Genomic DNA, 18,230 nt, shown 5'->3' with positions numbered 1-18,230 from the left:
AGAGCTTGCAAATTGATGAGACTTTGATAAGTATTTTCATTGAAAATAACATGGCTAAGCAATGGACACTTGCTTTGGCCTATAAAAAACTGATATGGTTGTGCATGACAATAATTGTGACATTTTTTAGGATTCACATGATCAAATTAGTTCGAAAGTCATCAATAAAGAAAAAAAATCTTTATAAAGGACACTGAAAGTGCTTGCAAATTGATGAGACCTTGATAAGTAGCTTCATCAGCAAATGACATAGCCAAGCAATGAACATTTTCTTTCATGCCCGATAAAACTGGAAATGTTGCTAGATCAAATAAACTATTCTATTGTTAACAGAAATTGAAGGAATGAAAATCTTGAAGGAAGAGAGAGAGAGGGGGAGGGGGAGAGAGAGAGAAGCAAAACAGGCAGTAGACGTATCAACACGAAAACCAGAAACTGCTTTCCAGATGACTTGTTCCTCTCACAGTGGTTATACAACATATCTTGCATAACTAACTGGAGATATATATACTCATCTGTCAAAGATAACGCATATGGAAAATAAACAAAACAAAAGTTCCAAATGGTAGTTGGTTTGACAGAAAGGAACAATGAATAAATATAAAAGAAAATACATAGATATATCAATATTATGGTTTAAAACTAACATGGGATGTTTATATCAAAAATATGAATCCGATAGATTCACTTTTCAGGCCAATTAGATTAAGCATTCCAAGCAAAAAGAAAAGCATTCATACGTCAATCAATTTCTAAAACATTTGTGCTGAGAAGAACTTTTCATAACATAAATCATATGTTTACCTGGTAAAAAAATTTTTAGTAACAGAGCAACATACCTCAGATCATCATCCAACAAAAATGAATTTGACACAAGATTCTGAGAATCTTTGTTAACAATATCCCTCATTGTTGCAACAACCTGCAATTTCTATTACCATTTTTAGCACAACTAAAAACATGAGAGTTAATAATTTGAAGAGGATAAAAATTGCAGGCGTTATGACAGGCCTCTTTTGATACGCTCTGTGTACTGTATTTGTCGTCCCAGTACATCGTGCAAATTCGGTATATTTGCCGTACACTTAATGCCTGTTAAAAATCAAGATAACTTCAGTCAAACGGATCCATACCAGAAACCAGTCATGAAAAATAATTCGTCACCTATGAATAATTTAATACTAATAACTATAGAAAATTATCAGTGAATGAACATACCGGGCAAAGATCTTGCCTAATCTCTTCAAGAGACTTTTTCCGCTTCTGATGTATAACCTAAGCCAGTTCCATGACATCATAAGAAAATTGCAAAGACACTGCCGATGAGTCATTAAACATGGAAGTATAGCTTTACCAGAAAGCCCACAGCTTGTCTGATGTAATTTAGCTCATGCCAAGAGGTTCCTGCATACTACAGTAGTAGGCAGATTAGGTTTTAAAACATCAAAAACCAAACACTGAAAAAATTGATAATCACCTCCTCTGTAACATCAGCAATCCATTTCTCCAGCAATGCAAGCCCAGACTTCACATACTCCCCATTAGAAAATGTGCAACATTCACGCCGTAGCAGTAGACTGGAACCATTAGAATAAACTCAACAGCTTAACATGTCAAATGTTCAGTGATTTATTACAGATTCTGTAACTTTAAGACGAAATAAATATATACCTGTTGAAAAGTTGGATATTGATGAAGGAGAAGAGCTGGGTGATAAGTTTGCGGATAAAAAAGGAAGGCACCTATATAAACATTCAGATCATTTAATCATATATATGCTTACAGCATATATAAACATTCAGATCATTTAATCATATATATGCTTACAACATGACAAAGCAAGAGCTATATTCACTAATGGTTCATGCTATTTGTGCTAAGCAAAATGACAGACTAATCCCCTTTAAATATAATTACAAAGTACATCTTGAACACTGTAATGAGAAGAGAGAATATGCTGCCCAGCTTTCTGCTTCAGAATCCGAATCAAAACAATAATAGATTAGTGAAGCTGCCCACAATTCATCCCCCATTATCAAAGTTCCATGACCATAGAACTCTACAGCCCTATCAAATGTTACACATTTCCCTTGATCTATGGCGTGTTTTCAATTTGAATCTTGATGCATTATATCTACCTCAAGATTATATGCAGTTATCCATATCAAATTGTCACCTTTTCTCTTTAACTTGATTCTTTTGAATTTCAAAGTCTAAGGAAACCTTGGAAGGTTGCTCCCCAGTTGCACCAACTTAGAACACATGGCCTATAATGCAAGAGCCAAGTTGCAAAATCTTCCAACTTTCAATGGTTCAAACTTTGATCAATCATGATGAATCCTTATGCTTAGGCCAAGGCTTATCAGTTGAATGGTAGGCCAATCAAGCTTATTCCTCAGAAATCTCTTGTGCCGTTCTAGACACCTGAATGCTTGGAATTTATTCAAAGAGAGAGAGAAAAAAAAAAAGCATCCCTTTATAATAGAAATAAATATATCAAATAGTCGGTCATGGAATACATGAGAAAGAACTGCTCTTTGCAGAACATGCCTGAAAGCAGTCCTGCAAAAAAGATTGCTACACATCAAAGTAGAACAAAAGAAAAAAATGGGGCATGAAATACTCTTGTAAAGAACAACATACCAATCTAACAAATATTAAAAAAGCTAAACATCATCAAAGCATGAAAACTCTTGAACACAACAGCAAAATGCAAATCCAGATACTCCAAATAGCACCGGTTAACTATAATATCCATGTAGTATCCTCTATCAATGATCAAAGTTCTGATATATTATATACCCAACATACAACTTTTGCAATTTAGAACTTACTGGGATGAATTTTTAGTAACAAATGGTTAAGCATCTAATTATTTTCTAAAAGCAACTTAAAATAATTAAATAAAGATGAAAATTCTAACACTTGGTTGCCAGAATCAAGAGCCAGTGTAGGAGTGAGTGCGGCAGCAGGTGCAGGGAAGTGGATATTCTACCAACACTTGGCAAGAAAATGCTTAAAAAGCATGTGCAGATTCAAGATTCCAGGAAGATTCCAAAAGGATGTATCACCCTAGGTATATGACTCTGGTTACTAAGGTTTGGCCAGGTCAGTCCACCAACAGAAGAGCTCAGTTACAATGAGATGAAAGTGGCAAACCCTGTCAAAATTATGTCAAGCAGAAATTACAATGGAGTTGTGTGACTCTCCCCTTTCTGATAACTCAAACTTCTTAACCTGCTAATGATGGCTGGAATAACAGCAGCATGAAACTATTTCGGATCAAATCTACATTCCTTTCAAGAATTATGTTTGATGCTACTTCAAGATCTCCCATATTCTACAATTTCATTTGTGTCTCATATTCCTAGATTGTCAACATTCTTGATTTTGCTTTTCACAACTAAAGCAACACTGAACTATTATTGAAATTCATAAAAATACGATGGTTGCACCTAAAATAAGACAGAAACTGGTCAGTTCTGAAAGCAAAAATATTTACACATAAATTAAGGGGCAGTTTGGAGTCCCGAAAATAGAGCTGCATGCAGCTCAAGAGTCAGCCCACTTTTTTGGATGCCTGCAACTTATTGTGTACTGCAGGTTGAGTTGGTCATAGCGTTGCAACTGAGAGCTATCTTGCAGTAGGTCAACCTGTGGTCAAAATAACTGCAGGATGTACTGCAGCGGCTTGAATAGATATCTTAATTAAAAGAGATTTTCTCCACTCCTTCCCCTCCACTCTCCTCCCTCAGCCTGCTCTCAAGTTCCTCCTCTGCCGCCCTTGATGCCAGCGCCGGCCCCACCACCTCCAAGAGGCCCACAACCACCTGCTTCGCCTTAAACTTTACTGCAGAAGGCCTCCCCCCCTTCCCTTCCCCTCTCCTCCCCTTCCTTGCTCTCGAATCCCTCCTCCCAGCCATGGATCCATGTCACCTCTGGGAGGCCCACATGATTACTTTGCCTCGGACTTCACTATGCTGCCATCCACTTTGTCACCTCCTCTGTCACCCGTCCGCTTTGTGCCTCTCCATCTTCTCCGCCTTCCTCAAGGCTTGCATCACCACCTCCACCCTCCCCAATGGCATCCACATCCAAAAGCCTAGGACCTCACTACCAATGACTTTGATGCCAACCTCTTCATCTAGAACATCCTCATCTCCATGTGCATCAAGGACCCCAACCTGATGTCCGCATACAAGCTATTCAATGGAAAGTCTATTTGAGACACTCTTCTTTTTCTCAAACTCACCTCCAAACACAAGAAGCGAGCTTTTGTGTTAGTCGACTATTACAACTTAAGTTGCAACACAGCTTGAGTTGCAATGCAACTTCAACTACAAGGCTCCAAATAGCCCCTAAGTTAACTAAAGAACAAAATAGATTAAAGAATGTTGACTGCAAAAATCATCCAATCCATTATGATATGAGACGAATGAAAAAAATATAAATTGAAAAACTCACATAGTTTTGGCATAAACGGTCCATAAGTGAATCCAAGAATCTGATAATACTATCCCAATGAGTGCTCAATGGCTGTTGCGAGATGCCTCCAGGTGATTTAGATGCCCTTCCAAGAGATGCTCTAGTAGATTTTGGGGCCTTCACCCAATGAAATATTAACCAACAAGAGGTGAACATCATGCATCATCATGTCCAGTAGACATGCTCAAAATTAATTAAAAAAGGGCATGCTTAGCTAAAGAGTATCATGAAAATTAGGAAAAACAGAAGCATCAATAATGAAAAAATTGACCGAAAATCCGCATTGAGTATCACACACCTGAATACAGTGATTCAAAAGCGGTAATATCTCCTTCTTCAGATTATCCCTGATCATTCCAAATATCTTCTCTACACAAGCTGTCAACTGCTGCTTAAATAATATAGCTGGGTATCGTGCATCAACATGCATCAGGCTATCTTCTGGTCCAATAAGCTTTGAAGGAGATTTTAGACTCTAGAAAAGGTAAATCATGTGAAATGAGTCAAGCAAATTCGAAAAAGTGAAAAGGAAAAGACATTGTTGGATGGTGACTAAGAAAATTATAGATTAGGTATTACGAATATGTCACTAAGACTATAAGAGTGAAAAGACGAGAAAGATGACACTGCCGGCTAAGCTGTGATGTCCAAAAAACTTTGGAAGGGGGTGGCATTGATTCAAAAAAATAGTGATACTTCTACTCAACCAAACTTGGTGTATGAACTTCTAAAGGCTAGAACTAGCTGCAGAGTAGAACCAGTCACCTTATTTTATAACACTACTGTCAATTTGTAATGCATCATACTTTGCCATATATTGCTGGTAAAGCTCCATCTTTTGTCAAATAAAAACTTTCAAATCCTTCAAACATCCAAATTCTCCTACAAAACCACCCACCCACCCTCATTCGAGTGCCAGCTACATTTGGTCTTCAACTAGCACACTCTACAGACAAGTTGTTGTGGTCTAAAACATACCAACAAACTACAAACTGCACACACTTATGATACAAAAGATGTGCTCTAAACCAGTGCATGGTGCATAGTTTGTGAACAAGCATGGTCAAGATCGGTGGACCAAACTTTTTTTTGTAAGGTGTGGATGGATGAAAAAGTAAGACACCAATTCATTACCACACAAATAAAGAATCTCATATAAGCAGGCCAAATAACTAATTTGCTTAAGGTTGACAGCTCACTCACTTGTACTATCCTTCCACTTATACCCAAAGACCCAGCAGAACGTCTAGAAGGTGTGGTAAGGAACCCATTTGATCGTAGATTCCTTTGCAAGAGGCATAGAAGTGCTGAAGTATTGGATAACCAATAAGGCAAGATATCATTCTCATTGCCCACCTGAAAAATGCATATGAGCAAAAAACAAAGGTATTTCAATATTGAATTGGAGCCATCTGAGAGAGAATGAAAAATTTAAATATGTTTCAACCTTTAGAGCTTCATTGATTGCCTCGATTATGTAATCAAAAATAGCTGTCCTCTCAGCCTCAAAAGCATGCCAATGAAGAAGGCATTTATATATGATACAAGCAGCAATTGGTTTACCATTTTGAAACCCCAAATTTTCATTATACACCTCGAAAGGAGTTCATGATGTTCCTGCATATTGACCACACTCAGATTCACCACAAAAGCAAACTTTAAGCATAGCCAAAAATAAGATCTTATAGTGCAAATAAGATGTTTATGAACTGGTATGTTCAGTTTTACCAACCAAGGATTCAAGTCCAACGGGACATTCCGTGGAATACCGGAACAAGGTACCATCCCATGTGTCGGGACAAAGCCATCCCGCTAACGTCCCAGCATCCCAATCAGGACGCCTTGGGATATCCTCTGTCCCATGTGTTGGGATAGGACAGGACACGATGGCGGCGCGTCCTATTTCATAGAAAAACCGGAACAGCCCCATCCTACAAGATTTAAAACCTTGGTACCAACTACATTTGTAGGAAGAGCCAAAATTGGCTGTTGTTTGTCAGATATTTTCTTCATCTTTTTTTTTCTTAAAGATCATAAACTGAAGAAAATAAACTTACTAATCTTCCACGAAAATGCTAACAGCAACCATCTATTGATTTATGCAGCAAATTATGAGGGAAAAAACTTGGAGTCACACACAACAAGCTTTATGCATTACAACTGGTTAAACAAAGCAGGAAATCTGCTTTGAAAAAAAAAAAGGCAGAAAATTACCTCATGCCTTTCAACGGGTATCCTTGCTCTCCGTGAACCAGTTAAGCTTTGCGGAAGCGGAACAAGAAATTTTGTAGGCGTTGGAGTTCCCTAGAATCAAGAAAAGTATAAATATGACATACTTAGATGCATTAGAAGCATGGATGCAAGCAATTGAAAGTCATAGGAACTTACAGGCACACTCTTCTGGTCAATGTTGGGAAGTGCAAGCACACCAGAATGCTTCTGTTTTTACATGAGAACATGCATGTCAGTTATTTGAGTACAGCCTTTCCATACAAAACTGCTACAACCCACTCACTAGTGCACCATCAGACAGAGATAGCAAACCAATCAAGAATCAAGTAAGCCCATAAATGTATTATAAGGGAAAAATTTACCTCTGAGAAAGGGTTCAGAATCCTAGAATGACTGTTCATGGGAGATACACTTAATGCCTTTTGCCTCAAAACATGATTTTCATCTTGTAAATTTGAAAGCTTCTCCTCCAAGCTGAGATACCAGAATATAATGGTCAGATAAAGCTAACAAAGGTAGAGTTATGACAAGGAACTGTAACCAGCATTAAGTATCTATGTTATACTAAGAGGATATTTATGCTAAACATGTTGATAATGTCAGTTTAGAAAAGCTTATCTTGAATCCAAATAGAAAAGCTAACATTGTTATTATACTAAGTAAAACCATGATGAGATACTATGGTCACAACTTGTGCACAGAATCATCTTTAAATCTTCAGTAATAATCAATTTCTACATAAATGTTAATAAACTTTTCCAAAAATATAAACGTACTTGTGCAAGTTTTTCTGCAGCTGTATACATTTAGCTTCCGAATCTCGCAATTTCTCCAAGGTATCATCACTACATTTTCTAGCTTCAAGAACTTTGTTCTCTAAGTCAGAATTCCTTTTTCCCAGGGATTCAACTGAGTTCTGCAGGAATAAACCAACAAAAGCTCACTTAACACAACCAGAAATAGTGACAAATGGTAACACATACCAGAAACTGTATTTGACTTCTTTTTCGCATAATTACAAAATAAAACATGCAAAAACAAATTTAAATCTTAGATTAATCTAATTTTTAAATAAATTTTAGTGTCAATATTTATGCAGAATGACAAATATCTGTGCAATAAATTTAATTTCATCACAGCTCATTAAGCAGCCAATTACTGATATTCCTTAGCTGTATTTACAATATGATGTGCTTTGATATTGCAACTCTTGAGTAAAGCATTGCAGTGCCACACAAATAAAAAAATAACTAACAAGAAAAAACATGCGAGAAGGAATGCATTTGGGAAATTGGGCAGACAACTAAAGAAAGTAGAAAATGAAAAATTTTGGCAGCCTAGACATACGTTGCTTTTTCCTTCTGCAGAGTAAAAACTATTATTTAAGTCTATTGCATTAGTACAAACTATAGCAAGGATTCCTAAGAATTTAAAGAAACAACATAAATATACACTTCTATTCTCACCACCACAAACGAGAGAACACTAGAGAGACCAATGACTCATCAACATCCACAATATTATATGAGCAAAATAACATCTCTGACTGAAGTGCCAGACCTCCTCAAGCAGAGGGCAAGCCATAAAAGCTGTTACTCACCTCCAGGCCAAACAAGAATGTTGCTCTAATTCCTTTCCACTAAATGATGCCACAAAAATAAGCTCAGCCCTTCCTAGAGACTCCGCATGGGCAATGGCATTTGGTTCACAACGGGCCAACATTCTTAGAGTTCCAGAATTCAGAAGCAACATCATTAAAATCCCACACCACTGCACAAAGACAGAAGGTTTAGCCTGACTAAGGAGCTCCCATCAAAGTAAGAATTGAGATTTAAAGGAAGCTTCCAACTGGGTTTAGGATAGAAGAGACAACTAAAGATTTCTTCACATTGCGTTTGACCCTGGCCAAGTTAGGGAATCTTCTTTTGGACAAAAAAATAGGCACTTCAGAACCACAATCTTTTTCAACACTTTTACTACAAGGTAAAATGAGGTAATTTTGACCATATACAGCACTCTATTCCTCTCTTCCCAAGTCATATTGCCTCTAGCCCAAAACTGCCTTAATCCCCTTCCACCAACTAGTAATGTTGTTTTAGACTCAATCCTCATGGATGGCCAAGAAATAGAACATTGTCTTTTACTCAAAATGTCGAGCGCTGTGACATGGATGATACCATTCTTACTGTTGTTAGACTTCAACATCTTTTCAGGACCATGCTGTCTCCTCCACACAACCCCCCTGCCTCCATACAGTGATAGCTCCTTGAATGCTACTCAAATTACCAAAAATCTGATATTTCATGAGTGAACCAATGCCACAGATGAGGCTCAACCCCACTAATAAAAACACTGTTACAACCCCCCCCCCCCCCCAAAACACCCCAAACCACCAACCACCTTTCAAAATCCACCTATTTCAATCTGACATCTCCATTATGAACTTCAGATATTGTACTCTTCCACAAAACTACATCCAACTTAATGTCCTCATGTCTGATACTCTCACCATCAAGGTTTTTCATCTCATGGGACGAGACTGTCCCAAGTTTCCCATAGAATCGAACATGCTACCATCCCACCCCATCCCAACACTTGGGATAGGAGATGTCTCAAGATGTCCAGATTAGGACACTGGGACGATGGCGAGACGGTTCTATCCTGACATATGAGATGGTACTCCATCCCGAAGTCCTGTCAAACATCCCACCAAGACTTGAATACATGCTCACTATATAAGTAATGACATCCAACAAGCATTTGTCCAATATATGAGATGATTCTCAAAAGAGAATAATTTGGACTCTTTTCTTGCTTTCAAAGTTAACAATTTCCCTAATTTTGCTACAAACTTTCACCCAGCTCCTTAATCTTCTGTATAATTGATCCAATATAGTGAAAATCCAACACTCTGTAATATCCATCCCCATAATCTTCACAAAGACCTTATTTCATTAGTATTCTCACCATGGTATGCCGAACTAGACCGAACCACCTAATTCACCTTGTACTGAACCGTACTGGTGCAGGCCCAAATTAGTTCGGTCTGGTTTTTCAAAACTAGGCCTGAACCGCTCTGAATCGGGCAATTTGGAGAACCAATGCCAACCCCCCACTTCATAGGGTTCAATTCGTCCCCTATCCCCTCTTATTTGAGTGATGGAAAGGCCTGAGAAGGCTTGGGAGCTTTCTCAGACCATTCATCCTTTTTATCCCAAACCTCCCCCCAAACCAAACACGTCAAAAAATTCCAGGATTTCGATGATTAAAGGTAGATTCAACCCAAAACAAGATAAGGTGCCCCTCCCTCACCTCCATTCCTCCCTTTTTTTCAATATCAAAAAATTCCAAAAATAAGGGTCATGCCAAAATTTTCGATTTTGGCATGTTTTTGTGATATGTTGTAGATCTATGGATGATCTCTACAATGAGACAAAAATCATTAATTTTTATTAAATCTAAAATTTTTAATTTCAAAATATATATTTGAATTAAAAAATAAAAAATTCAAAAAAAACAACTATAAAATTAGAATGTTGTTTAGGCGCGTGCAGGCTACTTTCAACCAAAATTTGGTCTCTATTTTATTCAAGTTTGGTTGCAGCATACTCATAGTGGCCTAGGCTGAATTTAAATGAACTTGAAAAATAAGTAACTTTTAATGTATGTCCATGGGCTTAGAAAAATATATGTAGCATGTATGGTAGAGTTCTGCATGGATCTAATCTCAAATTAATTTTTATAAATTTTTAGATTTAAAATTGATTTTAAAATTTAAAATTATTAAATATATATAATTAATACAAAAAAATAAAATTAGTCCTACTTATAGGAAATTCAAAAATATTTTCTGAAGAAGAAAGCATATTTTTTTGAATTTATGATATTTAAAATTATTTATAATTGTTATTAAAATTTTAAAATAATATAAAAACTAAAAAAAAATCATCAAATGATTTACCGAGCAATAGCAAGAGTCGAAGCTTGATAAGCCAGGATCGCCTCCACAACTGGCTGTAGCTAACGAAGTTAGGATAGATGTGAAGCAATTCCCAACGTTCCATACAAGCTTCCAGATCAGTCACAACCAAAGGGACCAAAGGGATCACTAGGAAGCCATTCATCATATGACTCCAAACAAATCACTAGGAAGCTATTCATCATATGACTCCACGTCCTAAACATCCTCCCAAAGATATCATTGAGAGTTGCTTAAACAAGCCCAAAATGCTACCCAGTCATATCAGACAATATGACAACATCCATCCTCCCAGCACAACCAATCGGAAAGGGGCACGAGGGGAGGGGAGGGCAGGCAACTGCTCAATGCAGCCTCAAAGAAAAAGAAAATGCAATTGCACCCCCGATGGAGAGAGTGGAGTCAGTTCATTCAGATTCAAAGATCGGAAAAAGCAATCATAAACAATTCTGATGGTCATAAATCTTGTGGCCGGAGAGGGAGTGGAGGACATAAGACCACCACAACCACAAGATGATCTTCGATTCACCGATGAATCCCAATTTATGCATCACACATGATACGGATCATGGTGCACAAGCTAGTAGAGCCTGCAAAAATGTAATTGCATATAGGAGACTGGCTACTCGAGATCGTTCAAGATACGATGCAATTGCAGATAATCTTACACATGGAGTAGGATCGATGGACATATTGGGTTCATTCTTGTATGCTGGATCCTATTACCTATAGCCACAAGTAGCTTATAATCCATATGGATATGGGTATGGTGCATCCAAGACATCATCTTCCGATAGCTACTTCCCTACATAGCCCGAAGTATCTTATGAGTCAGATTTTGCTATCGAAATTTTGGATGGATCCCTCCATAACCGTATTATCAGCTAGAGGACATATCTCAAAGCTAAAGCTTCAGCGAGAAATCCGATATCAGTTATAATCCAAAGTATGTACATTATAGGATAAGCATAGAGGACTCCAACACCACTTGGTTAAAAGGGTGGGCTGATGTACCCTCTCTATCAAGCAATCCAGACATTTACGGTATATATGTTGTATTTTAAATACACACAATTGATTCCATTTATGTTTTGTATCCTATTAACTAAGTTGAGCATATTTCACTCAACAAGATTGCAGATATTGCTGTTATCATTAAACCATCCTTATACATCATGACACTCTTCACAAACCCACTACCACCATCGTTGGCTTCCACCTACAAAGACTTACGATCAACGTAGGACATTTCTTTTGATTTACTTCAGACAATGCCACGTTAACATAGAAAGATCACTCAAAAGTATTAAAAAGCATCATATAGTGGGTTACCATTAAATCGTCCTTATACATAATGACACCCTCCACAAACCCACAAACACTACCATTGGCTTCCACCTTTCAAGACTTGAGATCCACGTAGAGCATCTTTTTTTATTTATTTCAAACAATGCCATGTTAACATAGAAAGATCACTCAAAAACGTCGAAAAGCATCATTTCGGATCTACCAGAGTAATAGAAACATCAGAAAACATCAATTTAGGCTTAAAATCATTCAAAAAAAAAAATAGATTTCATGAGAGCCTTAAAAAATTGAAAAAGGAAAAAAAAAACCTAAAAGAAAAGAAAATGTCATGCCTATTCGGAACCGGCATGCCATGCCATACCGTGTGTCGAACTGTCGGTACAATACCATACCAAACTAGTGGCCGACAGTTACAGCCTTACAGGCCCTAGTATCGGTTCGACCAACCTTGATTCTCACTATGAAAAATTCCATATTCTTGCAACATTTTGAGCATTTTTTGACCTTATCATTCAAGATTTCCTTTACATCTCATTTAGCATATAATATGTCCTTTTCTCATTAATTAAAGCACAACTTGCAGATAATTTACATTATGGAGCTCATCTTAATAGCAGTAGTTCATCACATTTCATGACTGCCTAAATCCATAATTTTATGCAATATGGAATCAAAGATGCATATCTTTGAGAACAACCAGCCACTATAATCAGCATCTAACTGGAATTAATTTACACATTTCTCACAGGACTAAAAAATACAAGAAAAAAAACAATCAGATAAAATAGAAGCAAATACAAGTTGTATGAGAGAAATACAGGAAATAATAGTCCTTTTGAATGCATAAATAAATTTAAGAAAAATTTTGACTAACTTGATATGATATGAGATTTATACTAAAGTTTATATTTCAAATAAAAAAGAAAAATACTGATTATGCAAGAATCATTTAGAAGATAAGTCATGAGAGATAATTACAGGTGGACGAGCTCCAATTTTAAGTCATTCTAAGACTATGAGATATTCAATTTTATGCTTTCTTTGCATAAAGATTCTGTCCTGACATGATTATACACCATGATTGTACATATGCTTACTCCTATGTAGTTGTTTAAAGAACAGTACCCAAAGAAAACAAAAAGAAAAAAAGTGGTCCAAGCAAGAATACATCACTCAAATCATTTTTAAACAAATAAAATATTGGAAGAATCCAATCACAGATAGATGACAAGACATTAATTACATGACTTTCAGAGCAAAATTTTGCCATTGAACTTTCAAGCTTTATGCAGCAAAGGTGTTGCTGACTGTTTTCCCATCTTGCATTTTAATGTGTATGGATGCATGAGCTTGTGCATGCCTGTTTGCATGTGTGGGTGCTTGGTTGAGGGTCACACACATGCAAGCAAGCATGCACACACGTCACATTCATGCATGCACAAACATATCACATGAACACACATGCACACAAAAACATGTTCATTGTGGTTTCACCCAGATCTCTTACATATCAATTGTCGCAATGAAAGTGGAGGAACTTTTTGACTCTTGAGTACAATCGTGCATGTATTTCATGTTCTCTATTATAATAATCACTGCAAACCCCCTGCTCTCCAACACATACACGCGCGCGCACACACACACAAATATGCTTATAGTCATTTTACCCAAGTCTCACAATAGCTATTGTTGCATAAAAGTGAAGAACCATGAATCAGGGATGTGTCATGCATGTGCTTCATGCTCATTGTTAGTATTTTGAAACTCGGTGTTGTAATAGCAAAAAAAGTACTGACATGCTAAACAATAAGGAAATCTACAGCAAAACATAACATTAAAGCAGAACAATGAAATACACCAGCACTCTATACATGAAATTTTCAAGATATGAATGTAAAATAAAATTGTCAAACCTTCAAATAGAGGTTTTCTTTTTTTAGTTCTGCCATTTCAGTGAGACTACCCCGTAAAGTTGCTACATCCTTCAGTGAGCAGTCTAACTGATTCTGAAGCAACGTATTCTTAGTATGTTCATTAGCAGTGGCCAATTTAGCAGCATTTAAATCAGCACTTAATGAATCCAGTGCCCTCTGAAGCTTTGACACCTCAACTAACTTCGACTCTTCACTAGCTACCTGCATTAGGGAAGTTCGAGATATCAACTTTGCATAAAATCTTGAACAACAGGAAGAATATACTTTCTAAAACCAAGTACCAAAAGAAATCCAGAAGGTAACAATGACCAAAAAACCACATCCAGGTTATTAAATTTATGGTGGTTCAAATAGGTAACTCAATGTACATATACAAGTGTCTTGCCAATATCTGTGTGTGTGCCACAAACATACAAAAACATGTCCATTCTGGTTTATTTGTTTTCGATAATTTTAGATTTCAAGAAATTCTGCACTACCATCATGTATCCCAATAAAATCATTCTCAGCTATTTGACTCACAGATAAATGTAGATATCCAACATATGACATGTTTGGATATCAAAAAGTCAAAAAAGATGAGATATCCATAAGCAGAGAATAAAGTCCCAAACAGCACATATTTCCTGAAAATAGGCTGTGTTATTTATGACAAAATCACAATGCAAAAAGAAAGCAAAAACAGAACTGGATAAACAGTCTCAGAGGAATGTTAGAGTTACTTCAAGACAGTACATAAGGATACAATTCAGGGTCATAAATCCCAGTGGGAAGTACTTGCTTAGCAGACAAGCTTCTTTCTTGGGTGCCATATCAGCATCAGAATCCCATCATAATCTTGTTCCAACACCTGCTTCTAAGCATTTCCTTGCACTAAATGTCTTTGGAGCTTCGTTTCCAGTCTCATATAGTCATGCAACTCACCAGAACAGAAGGCCTTGATGACATGAATCCCATATAAAACAATGTAATCACTGCATCGGCTTGAGGATATGAGGACATGATAATGGGCAAGGGATTCATTAGATAAAAGTGTCACGAATTCCAGTGAACGGTATTCTAACTTTACTGGATTGGAACATCTTCATGGTTTCAAATTTCATAAACATAATAGAAGCAGAATCATGATCATGCAAACATAATATCAAGGAATCAACAATCCAATCCAAGTGAAATGGGTAAGTCAGACATCAGGAAAACAGAATAGCGGCAAACCTCCCACAGAAGTCAGAGGGAAAGGAACCAACCTACTGAAAAACAGAAGACCAAGTAGCACAAGGGTCATGATTAAAGATTAGGAGAAGGTACCAGACACTTTTCTCAGCCACATATTTCATTTTACAAGATAGAAAAACAAGTGACATGCAAACACCTAACTAAATAATGATGTTTAGAAAAAGTTAGACATTTGGCCAAGATAAACTATAGCCACAATGAATGGACGACACCAATGAAGAATTACCATAAGATATCTGGCATACAAATGCTCCAAATGATATAGGTCCTTGCCTCTTCTATTTGTTATCATTTAGCTCACATAAGGGTCTTAACTACACGATAAACCATGTCCACAAAATATTGCAAATAAAAGCAAAAAGCTAACAGAACTGAGCTTACAGAATGGTAAAAAGCATGGAAAGATCTTGAGCAGCTAATAAGACAATGAAGCTTAAAGATTGGTTAATGCTCATGCCGTCAGTGCTCACTCCAACCCACAAACCCAATACCCGACCCGACCCGAACCCAACAATGAATGGGTGGGTGTGGAATCAAAGTCAAACCCATTGAAACTTTCGGGTTGGGTCTGGGTTTGAGGTTTTTTATACCTGACCTAAGAGGAACCCAACCTGAACCAGAATAACTTAAATGTTTTACAAGCATACATACATATAAAAATACATATGTACGTATATATATCCACATATATATGCGCACATACAACATATATATGCACACATATATTATTCACATAAATACATATACACATACATACATACATACACATATAATATTGATCTTATTTATATATACTTGAATTGAGAGAGAAAAAAAAGCAATGACATACTAGAACACATATTTGTATATTTATACTTCACCTTAAGTAATGTGTATCTTTACAGTTTTTAGTTGATTAATGCCATATAATTAACCATCAAGTGCTTGTCCATGATTTAACTTTTGTAGCATGTATTAGATGCTTATAATTTTCTCAAGGCATGGATTATTTAGCTTGATTAACTCTATAAGAAATAATATTTAATAACTGAAAAGGGTACCCAAACCCGCTCCATCTGATCCGAACCCGATACACATTTGTTACCCGAATCTAAACCAGACCTAGTTCTACAATGGATTGTATATGAACAAAAGTTCGATGGGAGCCTCAACAGGCACAAGTCTTGGCATAGCAAAACCCAGGCCTGACCCAACCAAATAGGACCCCCTACAAGTCATCAGACAGGTAAGGCAGGCCCATATGATATACATATGATATGCCCAGTACAAACCGCATCAAATGGTTCTCACTGCATGCTAGTCCATGCTGGCACCACATATCATGTCAGGCAATACCAAACAGCAACCTTGGGGTCAATGCAGAGAATAAAGCAAACTGCAGTATCCACAGACTCCGAACCGCTGGGTATCAGTCAAAGTCCTCTTGAGAAATAAGGTCAACTTTCCAACTTGAGAAATCCAATTTTTTATTTGGCCAAAACAAACCACTTCTAAATGCTAGGGAAATTTGTCAAATCTTAAAAGCACATATGTATAGCTGCAACCAAATACTGCAACAACCTAAAGGTCCAATCAAAATAGTCTTATATCTTACTCTCGAAATTTTTTTCTTCTAACAAAACACTGATCTAAACACCACACTTCAACATGCATACATGCCTTATTTTCTTCAAATCATGGTCTCCAAGAATTTTTGCAATCAAATTAATGTCAAGAAATTATTAGGATATTATACTAGCTTAAATGATGCACTTTTCTCGTATTCAACAGGCACATGTGGGGTAGTATATTAGGAGTTCCAAAAAAAATTTTAATGCATGAGAAAACTTTTGACATGAGAAAGCTCAAACATAACAAAAAAGGAGAATCCATAGGAAGTAGAAGCAAGATGTGTATAATAAGAAAATACCTTGTGGCTCAGACAAACAAAATTCTCTCAAAGAATATGATAGAGCTACCTTCAAATCCTTATGAAAAGAGAAGAAAATTGAGGAAAGCAAGAGTTCGATACTTTAAATTTGCCTTTTCCAATTGACGCGGTTTACTTTTTTTTTTTTTTTTTTTTGAGAGAGAGAGAGAGGAGGCACAAGAGAAAACAAAGAAAGCCATGATCAATGTCTAATTTAAACTCTCTTTAACAATGTAATTTGCTTTAAAAAAAAAAAGAACTATTATTGAGACTATTAGTTGGATGTATTATCAAAATAACAATAAAGATCTGAGGAGGGTGGACCAGTGGACTAAGACCCATGGACCGTTATCCCAAAAGGAGTTTGATTAATGAGAAAGATAAGGATCACAGATAAAAGAGAGATGTGAGAAAGATTAGTTAGTTTTGAATGATTTTAGAAGGTGCTTTAGGTAGTGGTTAGAGGGTATGTTGGATTGGTCGGGAATATAGAGGACAGAGAATGTCTTTCTTTCTATGAATTGTAAATGAAACTCATCTATGAAATTATGGCAAGGAATGGCTATCATTCAGGCAATCTATTAGGAGTGGTCATGCTTATTAGAGAAATGCTATGGAGAGAACAAATTTTTGGGGGCCAAACAGTTGAGCCACATCAGAGCGTTTGCAAAGGGAGCTGGCACATCACATAGATAAGTCTTGAAAATATTAAATCAAGCCCGTGAAGACAATTCTTTTGCTCTATTATTCTGTAACTTAAAAAGCGAGTCCTAGAAAGTTACTGCAGCAGAATCCACCACTAATGTAGGAAAATAGCCTAATAATACTAAATGTGTTTTGCAAATATACCCCTATAGATATAACTTATTGCATATCAATCCTCCAAAAGTCACTATTCACATATATACCCCACAGATATCCTATTTTCGCGATGACCCCTTCCATTAGATTTTTGACTACCGCTGTTAGAAACAAAATTTTTAAGCAAGATTTGCCGGCCCAAACCACCCAGTTCAGGACATACCAGGTCGAAACCAGTACAAAAACATCAATCAAGTTAGTATAGGCCCATACCGACCCGTACCACCTGGTTTCCGGCAATACCATGATGAAAAGTGAGAAAAAGGAGTCTCACTACTATACCAAA

General features: G+C 36.7%; 1 protein-coding gene across 1 annotated transcript in view; it reads right to left on the bottom strand.

The window, feature by feature from the left end:
* Positions 1-18,230, bottom strand: part of LOC105041846 (protein OPAQUE1-like) — a 61,640-nt gene that overhangs the window by 1,255 nt on the left and 42,155 nt on the right. Inside the window, 16 exon segments of the mRNA XM_073253939.1 lie at positions 840-922; positions 1,012-1,092; positions 1,219-1,275; positions 1,355-1,411; positions 1,478-1,577; positions 1,672-1,742; positions 4,465-4,602; positions 4,784-4,960; positions 5,689-5,841; positions 5,933-6,072; positions 6,075-6,102; positions 6,700-6,789; positions 6,874-6,924; positions 7,080-7,191; positions 7,494-7,633; positions 13,918-14,139. Coding sequence (XP_073110040.1) covers positions 840-922; positions 1,012-1,092; positions 1,219-1,275; positions 1,355-1,411; positions 1,478-1,577; positions 1,672-1,742; positions 4,465-4,602; positions 4,784-4,960; positions 5,689-5,841; positions 5,933-6,072; positions 6,075-6,102; positions 6,700-6,789; positions 6,874-6,924; positions 7,080-7,191; positions 7,494-7,633; positions 13,918-14,139 — 1,700 coding nt within the window.

Source organism: Elaeis guineensis, chromosome 3 (assembly GCF_000442705.2).
Source record: "Elaeis guineensis isolate ETL-2024a chromosome 3, EG11, whole genome shotgun sequence".
Classification (NCBI taxonomy): Eukaryota; Viridiplantae; Streptophyta; class Magnoliopsida; order Arecales; family Arecaceae; genus Elaeis; species Elaeis guineensis.
This window is presented reverse-complemented; position numbering and strand designations above follow the sequence as displayed.